At 37.2% G+C, this 18228-nt stretch overlaps 1 protein-coding gene across 3 annotated transcripts; it reads right to left on the bottom strand.

The window, feature by feature from the left end:
- Positions 1-411: 411 nt before the first annotated feature.
- On the bottom strand, positions 412-18208 carry LOC106154793 (uncharacterized). 3 transcript variants are annotated; one of them, XM_087007412.1, is made up of 11 exons: positions 18069-18208; positions 17152-17229; positions 16599-16837; positions 14959-16194; positions 12353-12496; positions 10739-10850; positions 10211-10379; positions 7386-7545; positions 6592-6793; positions 4694-4806; positions 412-1485 (listed from the first exon to the last, which is right to left on the bottom strand). In XM_087007412.1, exons 3-11 carry the CDS (start codon positions 16801-16803, stop codon positions 1472-1474), a joined length of 2355 nt encoding a protein of 784 aa, XP_086863538.1. In that variant the 5' UTR covers positions 16804-16837; positions 17152-17229; positions 18069-18208; the 3' UTR covers positions 412-1471. The 3 variants fall into 3 exon arrangements, with proteins under 3 accessions (XP_086863538.1, XP_086863539.1, XP_086863536.1); XM_087007410.1 differs by lacking the exon at positions 412-1485 and adding an exon at positions 2806-2864; XM_087007413.1 differs by lacking the exon at positions 4694-4806.
- Between the last annotated feature and the right edge of the window lie 20 nt (positions 18209-18228).

The raw sequence follows: 18228 nt of genomic DNA, 5'->3' as shown, positions 1-18228 counted from the left end.
CTTATTAAACGACCTGGCATGCACTTGGGACGAGTTCCATAATCTCCACAGTTGACGACGCAGCTTAGGGTAGCATGACCGCGTATATTGTGACTTAATTTGAAAGTCGACTTTTTTTCGAATTTTAAGCGTCTGCCCAATTTGAAAAAAAAAATTCTTTAAAGCAACAGGTGAACTTCTGTTAGAATGGGTTTCTTAATGAGCTTAAGTAATGTAATTCAACAAAGTAAGGCTGACGAACATATGGTAAACGATAACTCTATTAATGCCGTTTAATTCTAACTTTTTAAAGGTTTCACAAGGAGTACTTTCATGCTTTCAGAATACGTCAAAGGAAAATACTGCGCTGCATTTCTCTCAACCGAACCTTTTAAAGGTTTTAAAGGCTATTTAAAAATAACACTGTCAACATAAAATATAACATTATTATTTTTACCATTAAACAACACATGCAACAAGACAACGAGCTATTATAGGTCCTTTCAAGTGTTTACATTGTCAGAGTAGAAAACAAGACAAAACTAAATGTAACAAATTTTAACTTAACACACAGATATCACTTGACTTACACATACTTATTTCAATCAATTGACATAAACCTTAAAATGAAGGAACAAATAAGTTTGTAACCTGGGTACATCAAAAAGCAATAAACAAACAAACAAACAAATAAATAAATAGGATTTCTTATAGCATTTAGCTAAACCATTACCCACCTAGCTTTGTGCAACTTGATGAGAGATAAAAGGTTCATATGTCTGTTGTGGTACGTGGTATAATAATCAAGAAAACATATGCTGTTTTTTTAATCGTTATGGATTATTGGAAAAAAAAACAAAAAAAAAAAAAACAACGATAACCTGTCTAGTGTAAAGGATTTCATCAGAAAAAATTAATGATCCCGCTATACATTCTGGACCAATGCCTCATATATCAACATTTTACATCAGTAAAGCTCTAGATATGTTAATGCGTCATTTCAACAATTTAATATCAAAATGTACAAAGCTGATAAAATAATTCTGCCCATAGTTTTACAATGACCAGTGAATCAAAGAGGAGATTTTACTTTACTTGAAAACTGACCACAACATTGGACAAAGACAAAATAAAATGCAGTTTTAAGGCCTGTCCCTCAAAATGACCAGTTAGATGACTGTCCTTCCATATTGAAGTATCACAGTGCAGTATTGACCATTCATTATCTGGTTTTCAAGACTGCCTAAACACAGCACAGAAGGCACTCTCATCCCAGATTAGCCAATCCCATAACAGCAGTAAGTAATATCCTCCCAGATTAATTGATCAAAACCCAATACAGGAGGATTGACCACATCAGCATTGAAGGACCATTATCCCAGACTGACCAATCACAAAGCAGCATTAATGGACTGCCCTCCTTCTTGCATGACTGATATGTTGCATTCAGAGTACGCCATTCCTGCTCCAGCTCTGCATACCTGGGTACTAGCTACAGCTTCCCAGCTAAAACAAAACCAAGATAATATTAAAATTGGATGAAATGGATCAAGTACACATATCAACAATAATTAAAACTTTAAACTTGCATATATGGTACAGTTACTTTCAAACTGGTTTGATGTTGTATTTCATGTTTTAGTAAGCTCCAATATAACTTTTTTTATATATGTATTTTCCAATTTAACAGATTTAAATTCCCTTCATATGTCAAAAGATAATACATTACAAAATACAATTTTAAACATTAGTATTTGTGCAGAATGATAAGCTGATAAATTTTGTGAAATATTTAGTATCAAGCAGAAGGAACTGTGTATGCATGTAATTTTTAATAACACATGTGTTAGGGCCACTATGCAGAACAGGTGTTGCTGTGGAATCAAGTGATAAGCTAGGTCTGAAAACAATAATCAAGCAATGTATAATAAAATGTGTGGTCTTTGGATGCTGGTTGGCTGGCCACTTTCCAAACTGACCAATTAACAAGCCAAGGTTCTGACCTAATAGAACCAGCAGCAGAAAATGGTCCTAGTTTACAAAATGTTAGAAGATGGGGAAGAAATAAAGGAAAAATTCTACAACCTAAACACCAGCTTGGCTGCACAGAGGTACAAACTGCCAAAAAAGCATTTTGCCTATAATATTCTGTTTGATGTGACTGAGGGCACACTCAGATCAAGTTGATCCGGGGACTTACAGATTTGCGGATCAGATATGGACAAAACACTTAAAAGCAATGTCGCCAAATCCCCTAATGGACTTCCAGTCTCTCACACACACCACCCCTGCAGGGCACGGCAATTAAAAGCTCAGATCACAGTGGAGCTTTTAATTGGGTTGGCCATATCTGATCCATGGATCTGTTAGTACGGGGATCAACTTGTTCTGAAAGCACCCTAATTCACTTCTAGTTAAGAAAGAAAAATGTTTGCAGCTTTTATCTAAATTTTCAGCATTCTTCACAAAATTTCAATTACATACTGTTAATGAATAATAACTTAAATGACATAACTTAAAGCTGCAGTACATTGACTTTAACTACTGGTAAATATTTTTAAAAATTTTATATTATAATCATCATAAAAACTATCTTCCATTGAATCTGATCAACTAGTTAAAGAGAAAAACACTCAGATCATACACAGATCAAACAGAAAAAAAATGTCTCAACTTTTTCAATGAAAAATCATTATTGACAACATTAAGTGCAAATCTTATGCAATTATAATATGCAATTATTATAACCCTTTGCAAAAAAAAAAAAAAAAAAAAAAAAAAAAATTAAAAACAGGCAAATAGTGAAACTGTCTACATACATTGTTATATTTCATGCATTATCTAACAGCATCTTAAGAAGCAAGATTTTGAAGCTGACCATTTCACTAAAAACATCAATTAAAAATACTGTTATTATGTTATTAGCTTCACAGTGAACAATAAGCATAGGAGTATATACGTACACAATAAAAACAGCCTACTACTTGAAATAATTAATTACTGTAATAGCTGGTATAAAATAACATCAACAGTGGTAGATATGGAAAAGATGGATTGATAGCTGTGCTACTAAATGCAGATAAACAACTTGCTATTAAATTAAATATTTTGCTCCTGAAAACACTACACATACAAGGAATGTATTATAATTATTTTTACAAAAAAAAAAAAAAAAAACAAAAAAAAAACATTTTTTTTAAATTGGGCAATTTGCCTTTAATCACTGAGGTCAACCCTATTGTTTCCTGAAGAGTATACCTTGGTGTTTTAGAGAAAAATTGTTGAAATTATTGAGTCCACTAAGCGTGCCCCTTTGTCATCTTTAGCATGAACCACCCTTTCCATGCCTAACTAAAAGCAATAATGTACACAGGGTTTTCATTAGGTCAGCTCTGTGCAAACTTTTAAGGGTCCTTGATGCACTTTCATGAAACAAATAGGAAATATCAAAATAAATATACAAGAATTTTGTAGTGACTGGGAAATAACCAATTTTTTTCTGCTTTTGTCAGAGAAAAAAATGCATCAAGCTCCCATCATTGAAACCCTGGTACATAAATGGCAGAGTCTACTTAACAAAGGTTATGAACAGTGAAGAAGAAGGAATGCATGCTTTTTTTTTAAAACTAATGCCACAGCCCCTTGTACTGGGTTGAGCAACATTCCAAATAACACTGGTGTTAGCTGATGGGGAAAGAGCTTGTTCCAACCATACTGCTGACATTTATATAACAAAATCACTTTAAAAATCCAATCATCTATTTCATATTTTATGTTGCTTTTCACTGAATTTTTGTTCATTTGCTTCAAGTTGTGTAAGTTTCATCGAAGAGGAAATTGACTTATTTGCTGTCCAATATTTCAGTTTTTGTAAATCATTTGAATATCTTCATAAAAATAAAAAAATAAAATAAAAATAAATAAATAAATAAAAACTTGGAAACATCATATATTAATAGATCTCCTATACGATTCACAAAAAAATTAATACAAGACAAAACAAAAATGTATCACAATATGTTTGTTGCATTTTATGAATCTTAACACTATTTCACTATCATATTTTTGTTCTGATGACATTTGCTTTTCAAACATGTATGACGTAAATTTAGTTTAGATTTGAATAGTTATTTTAACTATTCTTCAGGGAAATGTACAAACATTCAAAGCCTTTTTACACAAAGATATCTTAACAACATGAATATTAAAATACTTCATAAAAACTTAATAAAGTGATTAAAAGAGGAAAAGGTCCATGGAATAAACCATACATCTTAGGGAAAACAATGAGTTTTAATTTAGAATGGGATAATTTAACCAAGAAACACAGGCATATTTTATACAGCACATCACATCTTAAAATGAAAAATTTTATGGAATTTGGAGGGAGCAGAAAAAAAAACATCAGCTGCACTTAGATAAATTCTAATGCTGAACTATGTGGTAGAAAATACCGTCTTCAGATAATCATATTAAACCACAGTGACCAGAAATTCAGACGCTTGAGATACTTTGGGGTCTCTATGCATGTAACACAAGACTCAGTGAAATAATCTTAACATTGCAATAAAAAATGAGGAAATAAATTGATATTTCAGCCATATCTGAATGCAGCTTATGTGTTGAAAATACAGGAATGTTATCAAAAACCAGAAACAAGTGAAAGGGGTGGGGGTGGGGGTGGGGGAAGGGGGGTTGGTCGGGCTCCTTGTACCTGTAGAGGATAAGTGAAGTTTATCCTGCTTTCGTATGCTGTGTATGAGGCAGTCCACCACCGTGACACCAGCACCTGCGCGACCACTCTGTACACCTGCCGCACTGTCCCAGCTTTAACAAACAACACATTGGAATATGATACTACGGCAGGCCTCCTCACATTGAATCTTATATCTTAACGATACAGCTGCACTGATATTCTGAAAAGTTCTAACATGCCATTGCACTAGAGGGGACTTTGCTTCCTGCTGTTTATTAAATGGAAGTTAATCAGTTGGCTGTGTTGAGTGTGGGGGCTTAGTTTAATTTTATTAAATTAGTTAATATCAATTTCCTTTTGTACTCTATTCTGTAGCATAAAGGCTACGAAGTTGTCAATCTTTAAAAACATATCAAAACAACTGTATTCCTTAGATATAATTCTCAATGTAAAAAGGCCTTTTACAATACTAATTTTAACTATAAATAGTACATTAACAATTAGCACTATAATATGAATAAAGCATATTGTACTGTCGTAATCCATACTATCATCATGGCCATTCATATTGAATCATATATAAGAATAATGAGTACACCTGAGATTAGAGAAAATAATTAGAGAATCATATCCCATCACTTGTTAAAGGCAGAGAAAAGGAGAAATGAAATATAAGAAATTTACATTCAAAGTGCATGTATTCCAATAAATGTTTTACCACTGTTACTTATTTAATCTAGACAAAGCTATTATTTTTATACAGTAATGGAAATTGACATGTATGCCTTGGCTGAATGTATTATATATTCTGTCAATTCATTTAGGGTTGGGGGAAATAAATATCAATCTAGACCATCAATATCAGTTACTGAAACGCTCTGTGCCTCTCGGTTTCTTGTAGCACCATATCTGGTTTGAATAAAGAGCTACTCAACGGCATATAAGATGGAATAAACAATTGAAAGAAGATCACAAGTCTTAGGCCCCATTCAGAATAGGGGACTAACTAGTCTGAGGGTCAAATATGGCAACCCACTACAAAGCTTCCCGTTTAATCTAATAGACACTGAGTAGATATCTCATGGGAAAGTATTGAAGTGGGTTGGCCATATTTGACCCTCGGACTAGTTAGTCCCCTATTCTGAATGGGGCCTTAGAATCAAAACTAAACAGGATTATGTGACCCAGTGTACTCAACACTACTTAAAGAATACCCTACCTGTACAAGAAAAAGGGGGTAATTTTCTTAAAAGTGGCCATTTCCAACACAAAAGAAGAGATTTAAGGAACATTGTTTGTTGGGACTCATGTAAAATAATTTGGTCATACGTGTGGATGTACTGGTTAAATTTGGATCTTATGCTCAAAGTTATTCCCTTTAAGAACACCAACCCTAAGTTTTTTTGTGTAATTAACATCACAAGAACCCCATCAGCAATTAAGCAGGACATACATAAAACAAAGACGAAGACACAGGATACTATTAGACAGAGACGGAAGAAGAAAAAGAACTAAGCACAGAGTTATTTGACTATTGTATAATTCATGAATTATGTTTGGAAGAGGAGAGTTAAAGAGGGGAACAAGAGCCTCCACATACAAGTTATAAGTTTATTCTGGCACACATTGTGAGCTACAGCCTCAGTTTCTTGGCACTTCAGCTCTACTGAGTTCTTTGCCTCAGAAGGTATGAGACAAAAAAGCTCGCCACTTCATAATACACACAGAGCTGCTGGCTCAAATGTGTGCAAGATCAATGGCTCAGCTGGTAGCTCAGAGTGTGTGCTGGCCTATTTAGAATCCAGAGAAATACTAATACACTGACTAGTATATGCACCATCTTCTATCTATTTCTTAATAGTTAATTCATCCAGTTACATTAATTTATTATGTTGTCAACAAATATACACATGTACCTGTTTGAAATGGGATCAAAGGCTTCCACAGAATTCAAATAATTGGTTCCATCGTGACCGCCCACTGCATAAATCTTTCCACCAAGTGCAGCTACACCAACGCCACCTCGTGGCCGTGACATGACAGTTAAAACCTCCCATGTGTTGGTAACAGGGTCGTACCTTTCCACAGAGTCCTGGGGAGAGTTGTCATCAAATCCTCCTGGAAGTACAGAAGTGCAACATTACAGGACTTGTTAGTCACTTGTTGACTTTTGATAATCAATTAACTGATCACTGTGGTGTTAGACTAATTCATTTAATACATGCAGAGAAAGTAGTAACTGATGCCAAAACATTACTTCAAACGTCAACCTTTTTCCTTTTTTAATCATAGTAATTTTCCATGATAACTGTTGAATGACCTAAATCTTTTCGGTTTTGCCTCAGTCATATAAAATTGAGGCATGAAGAGTGTTAGAAATTAAGGTTGGACCATCTGCCCGGGGCTGAAAACTTTCAGAACGGGCTGAGAAGTTTTCCCACCCAGCAGACATTCAAGCCAGCTACTTTTCAAGATGGCTGAACTTTCGGCCCTGCAACTAATTTTCTTAAGAGGCAAACATGGGCATGGTACAAAAATGAACTTGGTGTTCTTTATGTGACAAATAAATCATCATTAATTGCAATGACAAAAACCAATACCAATTACACAATGATATCATACAAAATTACACAACTAGTAAATACCTCAATGGAAGAAACAGACAAAAATTACAGACATGTTGTCCACATCAACCTATTATAATACTAACCCACAACAAAGAGATATCCATCCAGGACTGCCACCCCTGCTCCTGCTCGTCTCTTCTTCATGCTGGCCACAAATGTCCATCGGTTCACATGTGGGTCGTAGCGCTCACATGTGTCCAGAGAAGTAGTGCCATCATTCCCACCTACGGCATACAGCATGTTCTGAAAAACAAAATAATTATCATGTAGGTCACTTTTCTTATAAGACAAATGATGTATCTTGCCAATTCAACCTCTGAATACTTGTCCATAACATGCATTTTTACACTTAAAGGACAATGTTCATGTAAAAATCCATTTCTCGAATTTTGAAGATACAGCACTCAATCTATACACTAGAGGTATGTTTTAATCGATCCCCGCCATTTAAAAATTATAAAAACAATCTATTACTAGAAAAAAAGCGTTTTAGTAAACCTCACCTCAATATGCAAAAATGAAGCAACAGATCTGGGTCACGTGGTACTGTGACGACAATCACGATAAAGAAAGGTCTATGAGACTCAACTGAGCTGCATGGTGCATAGTTAGGAAGTTTAGAAGTTAAGGAAAGTTGTGTTGAACGGAGTTGAGGAATTTTCGTTATGCCTCGGTGTGTTGCCGTGGGATTCACCAAAATTGCAGCTCTCGTTGACAATCTTTCTTTGTCTGTGACGGTCTTCCGTGACTTACTTACTAACTTCGGTGACAATAGTTGCGATGCTCTAGATCATGGTCACCTCAGGTGGTTTAGATCATATCAAGAGCTGGTAGTCTTTCAGATTAACTGTCATCAGTTGGCAAACTTACTGATTGCTGATGCATTTTAAATGCATTGTAGTTGACCAAAAGCTCGTTTACAACAAACCTGTTAAATGCACCGCTGCAATTCCCAAGCCAGGTAATAACAGGTATGAAACTCGTCTTGGTGGGCTTTCATATTTTTCAATATATCTCATTTATTTCATGGGGTTATTTTTTTGGTATTTGTAAATGACGTTAAATATCAATACTTAAACAATTAAGTTCAAACACGGTCGCGAACATTAATAAAAGAAATTGCTCTCAGGGTATCTTGAAGCTTCCGTGGAAGAAAACGTGTTGAGGAAAAACAGGAAAAAGAGCGTTATATTAAAGAAAAAATGGGAACTTCTATAATAAAATGGTTCGTTATCCTAATTCGTTTATGCTTTGAGGATTTGTTTCTGAAGATTATTTCATCTGAAATATTAAATTATTTAAAAGATTGATTATTTTATAACTTGAAACGCAAATTCTGCGTCAGTACGCAATTTTTTTTTGCATATTTGTAAGCTTATAACACCTTGCTATAAAGATCTACTCAAGAAAAAAATTTGCTTGGGTAAAATTGAGTACGGAATGAACTGGAGACACTTGGCTTGTCATTAAGTTTACACGAAAATATGTCAGGTAACTTTATACTGTCTTTGAAAGAGTAAAGATTGAAAGATAATTTTAGACAAACTTTGACGGGGGAAATACCTACAAAGAGTAATGGGCTATTTCGCCAACATCTTGTTGAAAATTTTACACTGCAATTCTATTCAAATAAGCTAAGGAACTAATTGCCAAATTAATACTCTCATCACATAACAGGGGGGTAACCAGACCTGCAAAAATTGTACGCACATATTTAAAAAGATTACAAGCACATACAGCAAAATGTAGACTTACGCAAAACATGAAGGACAGCGTAATCACAGCAAATGTACCTCATATAGTAGCTTAATTTCCATTAATAATAAAATCATCATTTAAGTCAAAAATATTCTTGCGATTTAATAACTATTTTAATTTACCCAGAACGGTATATTTATTTTAAAGGCGGTTAACTGAAATATAGTTTTATGATTTGTTTGTGAAAATTGCCCATGTCACCCTGTTAGTTTGGAGGTCTAAGCTGGATCAAGTCCGTGTTAAAATTCCTATGAAGTTGTGCAGGAAAAATTCTTCCTTTCTTTCTCTAGCTCCTCGATAAACCTGGTGTTCAGATTTTATCTAGTACCCCCAGGTCTACGGGAGCTGCGCTTTGTAACTAACGCACAGGTAGATTTTTACCTGAGATAACTGGAGTAAAGCTTAGATAGAGAGTGCGTTCGATACAAGCAAGACAAATTGAATGCCATTTAACCCTCTAATTAAGAGGTAAAGGAAGTTCCAGGTAGATGGATGATTAAGATAGGACTTGTAAAGGTAACGGGCATTGTTTACCTCAGTTTAATAAAAGTATGCAAGACGGAGTGTCAGCGGTTTAATAAAATAAATTGAATTTCACAAATAACATAGACCTCATATGCAATAATCAACATTTCCCTTAACTCATTCAAATGCAGTGTTTTATACAACTTGGGATAACCATAATGAAATGCTTGTTAAAGAAATGACTAGACGGGAAATGGTTTTACACAGCTTCACGAGGATTTAGACCCCTCGGGTAAGAGATTTGAATGAGTATAAACTTTTATCAGAAGCCAGAGAAGTCATCTTACAGGTAGACAATGCAGCTCAGTTTGACAGCTAAGCACGCTCTGTTCTCCAGTGGCTCGATTGTCGTCATTGGACCACGTGACCACGTAGCTCATTAACTCCCAGGCCGAGCAAATAGGACGTTTTTTAAAGCCAAAAATTTACCAAATGAGCTTTTAATTTGTGTATTTGGATAAAGATATCGTTAGTTGGGCATGTTTTCTGAAGAATATGTTCCGTTCAGGCCATTCTGACGGCATGAAGCAAACCCTTTAAAGGGTTTCAATACATAGGGAAACCTAGGACAAAATTTCTCAGATTTACTTTTCAGGTATGGCAATCTCTTGCAAAACATCTTTACCTTAAGAGCACCTACACCAACACCACCTCTTGGAGTGTTCATCGGGGCAACAAAACTCCAGGAATCTGATTGGATATCATATCTTTCCACTTGATTAAAACAGGTAGAGTCATCAAGACCACCAACAACATATATTGGACCATTCAGGGAAGCCACTGCAATACCACGTCTGTACACACCAAAAATAATATTAAAAATAATATATTATAAAAAAAATAAATAGTAATAATAATAAATTTTAAATAAGAAGAAAAAAATCTTTTCTATGATTTAAGTGACAATCAAATTTTATTTTTTTAATACAAAGCATCTCATGTGAAATCTAAGCAACTTTATTACACATAATTGATATCAATACATCTGTATTATAATCTGCTTAGATATACTCTTTACAGCTTAGTACTGACTTTGCTAATTCATTATATGTACTAGAGATATAGTTTAAATTGCTGCTGCAGATGCTTTTTTCTTCCACTGAAGATATTACATGATATGCATTTTATAGTCAAAATTGTAAGCAGCATTTACCTGTATGTTGCCATAGAAGCAATGGCTTTCCATTTATTAGTCACAGGGTCAAACACCTCACAGCTGTTCAGGTGTTCATTACCATCATGACCACCTATGCTGTACAGGAGACCTGAAAACCAGAACAGAAATAAATAAACAAGGCCAAATCATCTAATAAACGTTTTTTGAAAAAAAAAAGTCCATGCCCAGTGCAGTACTTGACCTGAATTCTAGGACACAAATTTGAATGAAAACAGCAACATTATTTAATTCCATTATTCATACCCACCTTCCACAGACACCACACCAACATGTCCAGCTACCCACCATCTACAGACACCACACCAACATATCCAGCTACCCACCTTCATCTACAGACACCACACCAACATATCCAGCTACCTACCATCATCTACAGACACCACACCAACATATCCAGCTACCCATCATCTACAGACACCACACCAACATATCCAGCTACCTACCATCATCTACAGACACCATACCAACATATCCAGCTACCCACCATCTACAGACACCAACATATCCAGCTACCCACCTTCCTCAGACACCACCCCAACATATCTAGCTACCCACCATCATCTACAGACACCACACCAACATATCCAGCTACCTACCATCATCTACAGACACCATACCAACATATCCAGCTATCCACCTTCCACAGACACCATACCAACATATCCAGCTACCCACCTTCCACAGATACCACACCAACATATCCAGTTACCCACCTTCCACAGACACCACACCAACATATCCAGCTACCCACCTTCCACAGACACCACACCAACATATCCAGTTACCCACCTTCCACAGACACCACACCAACATATCCAGCTACCCACCTTCCACAGACACCACACCAACATATCCAGCTACCCACCTTCCACAGACACCACACCAACATATCCAGCTACCCACCTTCCACAGATACCACACCAACATATCCAGTTACCCACCTTCCACAGACACCACACCAACATATCCAGCTACCTACCATCATCTACAGACACCATACCAACATATCCAGCTACCCACCTTCCACAGACACCATACCAACATATCCAGCTACCCACCTTCCACAGATACCACACCAACATATCCAGTTACCCACCTTCCACAGACACCACACCAACATATCCAGCTACCCACCTTCCACAGACACCACACCAACATATCCAGTTACCCACCTTCCACAGACACCACGCCAACATATCCAGCTACCCACCTTCCACAGACACCACACCAACATATCCAGTTACCCACCTTCCACAGACACCACACCAACATATCCAGCTACCCACCTTCCACAGACACCACACCAACATATCCAGCTACCCACCTTCCACAGACACCACACCAACATATCCAGCTACCCACCTTCCACAGATACCACACCAACATATCCAGTTACCCACCTTCCACAGACACCACACCAATATATCCAGCTACCCACCTTCCACAGACACCACACCAACATATCCAGCTACCCACCTTCCACAGATACCACACCAACATATCCAGTTACCCACCTTCCACAGACACCACACCAACATATCCAGCTACCCACATTCCACAGACACCACACCAACATATCCAGTTACTCACCATCTACAGACACCACACCCACGTGTCTCCTCTTGGTGGTCATCTCACTGATGGTCAGCCACCTGTTGTTCCTTAAATCATAACACTCTATGGACTTGAATGGATCACCTGTCCCACCACGCCCTCCAACACAGAACATAACACCTGGAAATATATCAAAATATCATACTTGGATAGTTCCCCTTAAGACTACAGTATTTACTTATGATTTTCAAACACTTCACATTTTCTTTATCTTTTACCCTTTCAAGATTTATATATTCTGATACTTACAGTAAAGTCTTGAAAATTTCGTCGCTTAAAAATTAATTAATATTTTTAATTGTGTAAATCCGACTAATTTTTCAAAATTACCTCTCCCCGACTCCTGGGTATGACGAAATTTTCAAAAATCCGGCCTTTGGGCTTTTATCCTTAGCGACTGTTATCTTTGACCCTCCTATATTGTGGGATATTTAAAACTACTTCCTAAGTCGTTTTCTGGTGGTAAATAATAATATATTTATTACTGCATCTCGATTAAGTTAAATTTAACTTACTGTACCCGAAAATGTGTTGGGAATTATCTTCTCGGTAAGAAACATACCTCCTGATAGAGGAGAAGGATCAAGATAAGCTTAATTGCCTCCTTTTATTATAACCTGGCCGCAACATATTTAAAAAAAATTATGCACTTGGCAACGTTTGTTGCATGCAGGGCTTTTCCCAGGATTGAATGTCAGGCCTTCTAAAAGTACCATCTGTAACTTCCTAAAAATTTACAGGGAGTTAAAATAATTGCTCCCGCAGACGATCTTCCGCAATTTAAGTTTCTTGAACTTATATGAAAACTGAACGATCTCCCGATGATGATATGAAAATTGCCTTTTCGTCTCGCTTGGATCGCGAACGATCTCCCTCAGACGATCTTACGCGAACAAAGTCCTGGCGATATATTACGCAAACGATTCTTCGCCGAAGATACATGTATGCCGTGAGCGGGGAAGGGGGGGGGTTAAAGATGAAATTAAAAATATATATTATTTATAATATTCAAAGGGGAGGGGGGGGGTTAAAATAATGATCTCCCGCTGACGATCGTTTGCAAACTAAGTTCCTTGAACTAATATGAAAACTGCATTTTATTATTGCTTACATCGCGAACAATCTCCCGACGATGATATGAAAATTGCCTTTACGTCAAGCTAGGATCGCAAACGATCTCCCTCTGATATGATCTTACGCGAACAAAGTCCTGAGGATATTACGCGAACGATTCTCCGCCGAATATATACCGTGAGCGGGGGAGGGGGGCTGTTTAAAGATAAAATGAAAAAGATATTTTTTAAATCCAAAGTGTGTGTGTCTGGGGGGGGGGGGGGGGGAGTGAAATAATGATCTCTCGCTGACGATCTTCCGTTAACGAAGTTCCCTAAATCCCTTGAACTAATATAAAAATTGCATTTCATTCTTGCTTACATCGCAAACCATCCCGCGATGATTATTTTACGCGAACGATTCTCCGCCGAAGATATGCCATGAGCGGGGAAGGGGGGGGGGGTTTAAGATAAAATGAAAATATATATATATTATTTGTTAAATTCAAAGGGGGGGGGGTTAGAATAGTGATCTCCCGCTGACGATCTTTTGCAAACTAAGTTCCTTGCACTAATTTGAAAATTGCATTTCATTCTTGCTTACATCGCGAACGATCTCCCGATGATGACATGAAAATTGCCTTTTCGTCTCGCTCGGATCGCAAACGATCTCCCGCTGATGATCTTACGCGAACGGAGTCTGCTATAAATGTGAAAATTTTCTTCTTGTCTCGTTTGGATCGCGAACGATCTGTTGACAATATTACGCGAAAGATTCTCTGCTGAAGCTATGAAAATTGCCATATCGTCCCATTCGCATTGCGAACGATCTCCATGGATGAGCCAGGTAATTGTTAAATGGTCCTAAATTGAACATGGACATGAATAGAAGTGACGGGTACATTTCCCTTCGAGATAATATCTTGATTTTTCATTGTGTCTTCCTCATTTAGGACAGCCGCCGATAACAATAACGGCGTTACAAATGACAAAGCCGCGGCCTGTGACTTTTATTTGCCGGCTTGATAACGCACCTTGAGCCAGGTAATAGTAATGAAACTATTTAGACAAAAGGCCGATGTTCCCGCAATTAAGAACGGGGATTCACATCTTAACCACTTATATTGTGAGTAACCGCTCGCAGGGGCGCACTATTGTTCCTATCTCCCATTGAGAGTGTTATCGGCAATGATATCCTGATCGTATCATTGTCTTGAATCAACTGACGCATTACCTTCATGTTTGAGCTGGACAACGCGGCCATATTTGGTGACGAACTTTTCAAAAATTATTGAGTACCTCATTTTCAAGGTCGACGAAGTTTTCAAGGGGAAAAAAATTACCTCGGCGGAAAATCGTCTGCCGACGAAATTTTCAAGAACGACGAAATTTTCAAGACTTTACCGTACAAAATTGTACATTCTAATGAAAAGCCAACTTTCTCATAAGAATAAATGCTTAGAGAAATAAATAAAAAATAAATCAAACAAATAAAAAAAATAAATGAAAAAAAAATGCATGTTAGCATACCAGCACAACTTTTCCGTGGTCGTAATCTTTCAGACAGTTGAACAGTGGGATAAACACCAGACAAAAACAGCTGGTAATGCTTGGCCTCATCAATATAATCTCTGCAGTCCAGATCTTTCTTCATCATGGGCTCCTGCTCCACTTTGCCCATCAGATACGAGGCTGGAAGAAGAGGAAACTTCACATGAGCCATTAACCTGGCCAGATATTGCTTACGGTGCTCCAAGTCATGCATCAGCCATTTCATTACTGCCTCGTAGGCTTGGATCTCAGATTCAACAAAGATGTTTGGAGAGGCTATAATTAATTCCAAATGCTCTGTTGTCATGGACACAAATTCTTCAACCTCCACGACGTCCTGAAAGTGGTCCTGTATAAATTTATCCGCCATTTTGATCAGTTCAGTGCGACCATGAGCTTCAGCAAACTGCCTGATACCGATACAGTTTGTGGGGTGCATGTGTGTTTTCATGAAATCGCTACTTGCAATTGCCACTGCCTCCACCTGCAGAATGGATGCCGCATACAACATGGGCTGGACATTGTTTACTGTTATGAGAACCTTGCCAGTGTAGGCAAACTTGATCAGCAGCTCCATGGCATACTCATCAATGTCCTGGATGGTCACAGTATTTTGTTTACTCTCTGCCATCTCTGACGTGAACATAGCTCGGAAATACTTACTCACACAAGCCAGGACAACACGATGGCACTTAAACACTTTCTCCCCGACCTTCAGTTCAAGGTCACACAGCTGACCTGATTGATAAAACTCGTGTAGGACCTTAAAGGCATCCTGGGTAAGGGACTTCGCTTCATACAGACACGATCCTCTCAGGTCCTCACGACGAGAATCGACACTGTGGGATTCTTGATTTTTGGGCACCAAGTTCAGGTTGGGGCGTAACTCCATTGTCCGTGTTAGAGTGGCAGCATCCTCTCCTCTGGCTTTCAGACTGGGTTGTGATGACATGGACTCTGGGGTGTTAGTGTTAGGACGTGAGGGAAGACTTGGGGAGCTGGTGGGCAGAGTGCTGAATGCACTGGCTGGTCTGGTAGCCGGGCTTGAACTCCCCACACCTCCAACACTGCCAGCTATGTAACTTGGGGGAGGAGAGGTCATGGATGTCGACGTGGATTGCACTGAGGCACAGTTGCTTGACACCGATCGAAAAGCACTCCGACTTGATATATTTGGACTTCCAGTTAGAGGACGATCATTCAATGGACCTGAACCTGAAAACATATACATGCGGTAAAAAATTAAGTTTCATAGATATATGCAGGGGCTCCCATTAAAATGCATTTTTCTGTTTTATAAACATTGCAGATAAGTAATCATCTTTTTATAAATTTCAAATTATTTTTCTTTTATCAAGACCATGAATCACAGCTGATCTCCCAAACATAACAAATGATAAACCAGTATATTTGTGTCCACTGACATCAAATCATATCTTATAAATACACGGACTGTCAGCAAAGATTAACTACCCACCACCCTAAACAAAAGTAGAAAAAATTTATTATAAGATACATATAACTGTTGCAAAATGCCACCAGATGTCAAGATACGTATACATGTGTATACTCATATACAAACGTTTGGAAACAGGCATGCCAGTGCATGTATGCATTACCTTGTCCTGCAGTTGTATTGTTAGTGTCTAAAGACTCTCTCCTCCTTGGCACCAAGGGGGGTGCTGCACTAGCCCCTGTGGGTAGGGGAGGGGGGTTAGATCTGGGTTCAGGAGGGGTTCCTGGTGGTGGGGGTATAACCGGAGGCGGGGGTGGTGGGGGTCTACTGGTAAATGACCCTTGTCTGCTGCCAGGTTTTTGACTCATGTTTTCTTGTGACTTAGTTGTGTGCAATAGTTACCTGAAATAGAGAAACAAAATATATGTCAATGTCCTAGTTTACTTATTCAGATCTGCATATATGGAGGATAATTAAGCCTGGACATTTCATCAATAAATCTTTTTAAAATAATCAGTCACACAAATTTTGGTAAAGCTGATTTACTGACTTTTAACAAGCAGATATAATATTTTGATTACCAATACCATCAAGGTACAATATCTTGGTACTAAATCTAGGGCACTCAACTTATATATTCAGTACAACAGTAACAGAAAAATAATGCTACAAGTTGTGCAATATTACTGATTCAATTGAACTAGAAAGCCATATACCAGGTGACAATAGACTGTTTACTTTGACACCGAGAGGTCAACTGCCATGTCATGCTTCCTTGTCATCTCTACATGGTTCTGCAATATATAAGAAACATATACAATCATTATATACATGCATGCATACTTATAGTAAATAAATAAATAAATAAATAAATAAATATTAAGCTCAACAATAGAGCTCAATTATTCATACAAGAACAACTTTGTCAAAATAATAAGCAAGCCTTATAAAATACCAAACAGAAATAAAGGAATCTTTATTGGTCACTTGAACTAAAAAGTTTCAACCTTGACATAAAAATGTATAAGATGTACACTCAAAGACAATTTGAACACATTAAAATCTAAATCAAAGTTAATACATAATTCCCTATAACACTATAATCATAATAAATAATTAATTCCTTGTGTGATGAAATAATTTGGACATAAATAACACTATTATCATAATGAATAATTAACTCTTTGTATGATAATATAATTTGGACATAAATAACCCATAAATTACAAAGTTATAGTGGTTCATACTGACTTGATTTTTTCTATTTTATTAACACTACAGTATAATCTTGATCCTTATAATATACACGGCAGATCTTACTATCACTATCGACTAGGTCAAGCGGTTTAGATAGTCAAGTTGTCGCATCCTGGAAACAATCGATGAGTAACAGTTCTACTACAAGGTACCGGGTCCGTGTATATTGAATCGATTTTTGTCTTTTCAGCTATGACGTTTTAAGTTTAAAGACAGTCTAGTGAAGGCGTCACAACATTCTATCCTGCGTGTAACTTTTAATGCAAAAGAAACAGCATTCAAAATGCGTTAAGTCTCCCAGTCACTTCTTATGTCTAAAAAATGATCAAAAGAGTTGATAATTTGTCTCATGGTCGTGTTTCATGACCAATCTTACCTTGTTGCTTCCTCTACGACAAGGAAGCCGGAAGTTATACTGAAAACTCCTGATGCTTTAGCGGTGCAAATGAACTCAACAAATGCACTCACGAATTTTGTCAAGTTTAATGGTATGTTTCTGTCTTGGTTCTATTTAATTAATGCGCTTACTGATGTTG

The sequence above is a fragment of the Lingula anatina genome, chromosome 3 (genome assembly GCF_051362555.1).
Source record: "Lingula anatina isolate TDL-2025a chromosome 3, LinAna3.0, whole genome shotgun sequence".
Taxonomy (NCBI): Eukaryota; Metazoa; Brachiopoda; class Lingulata; order Lingulida; family Lingulidae; genus Lingula; species Lingula anatina.
The sequence above is the reverse complement of the archived record's forward strand: the minus strand, read 5'-3'. Positions and strand labels throughout refer to the sequence as shown.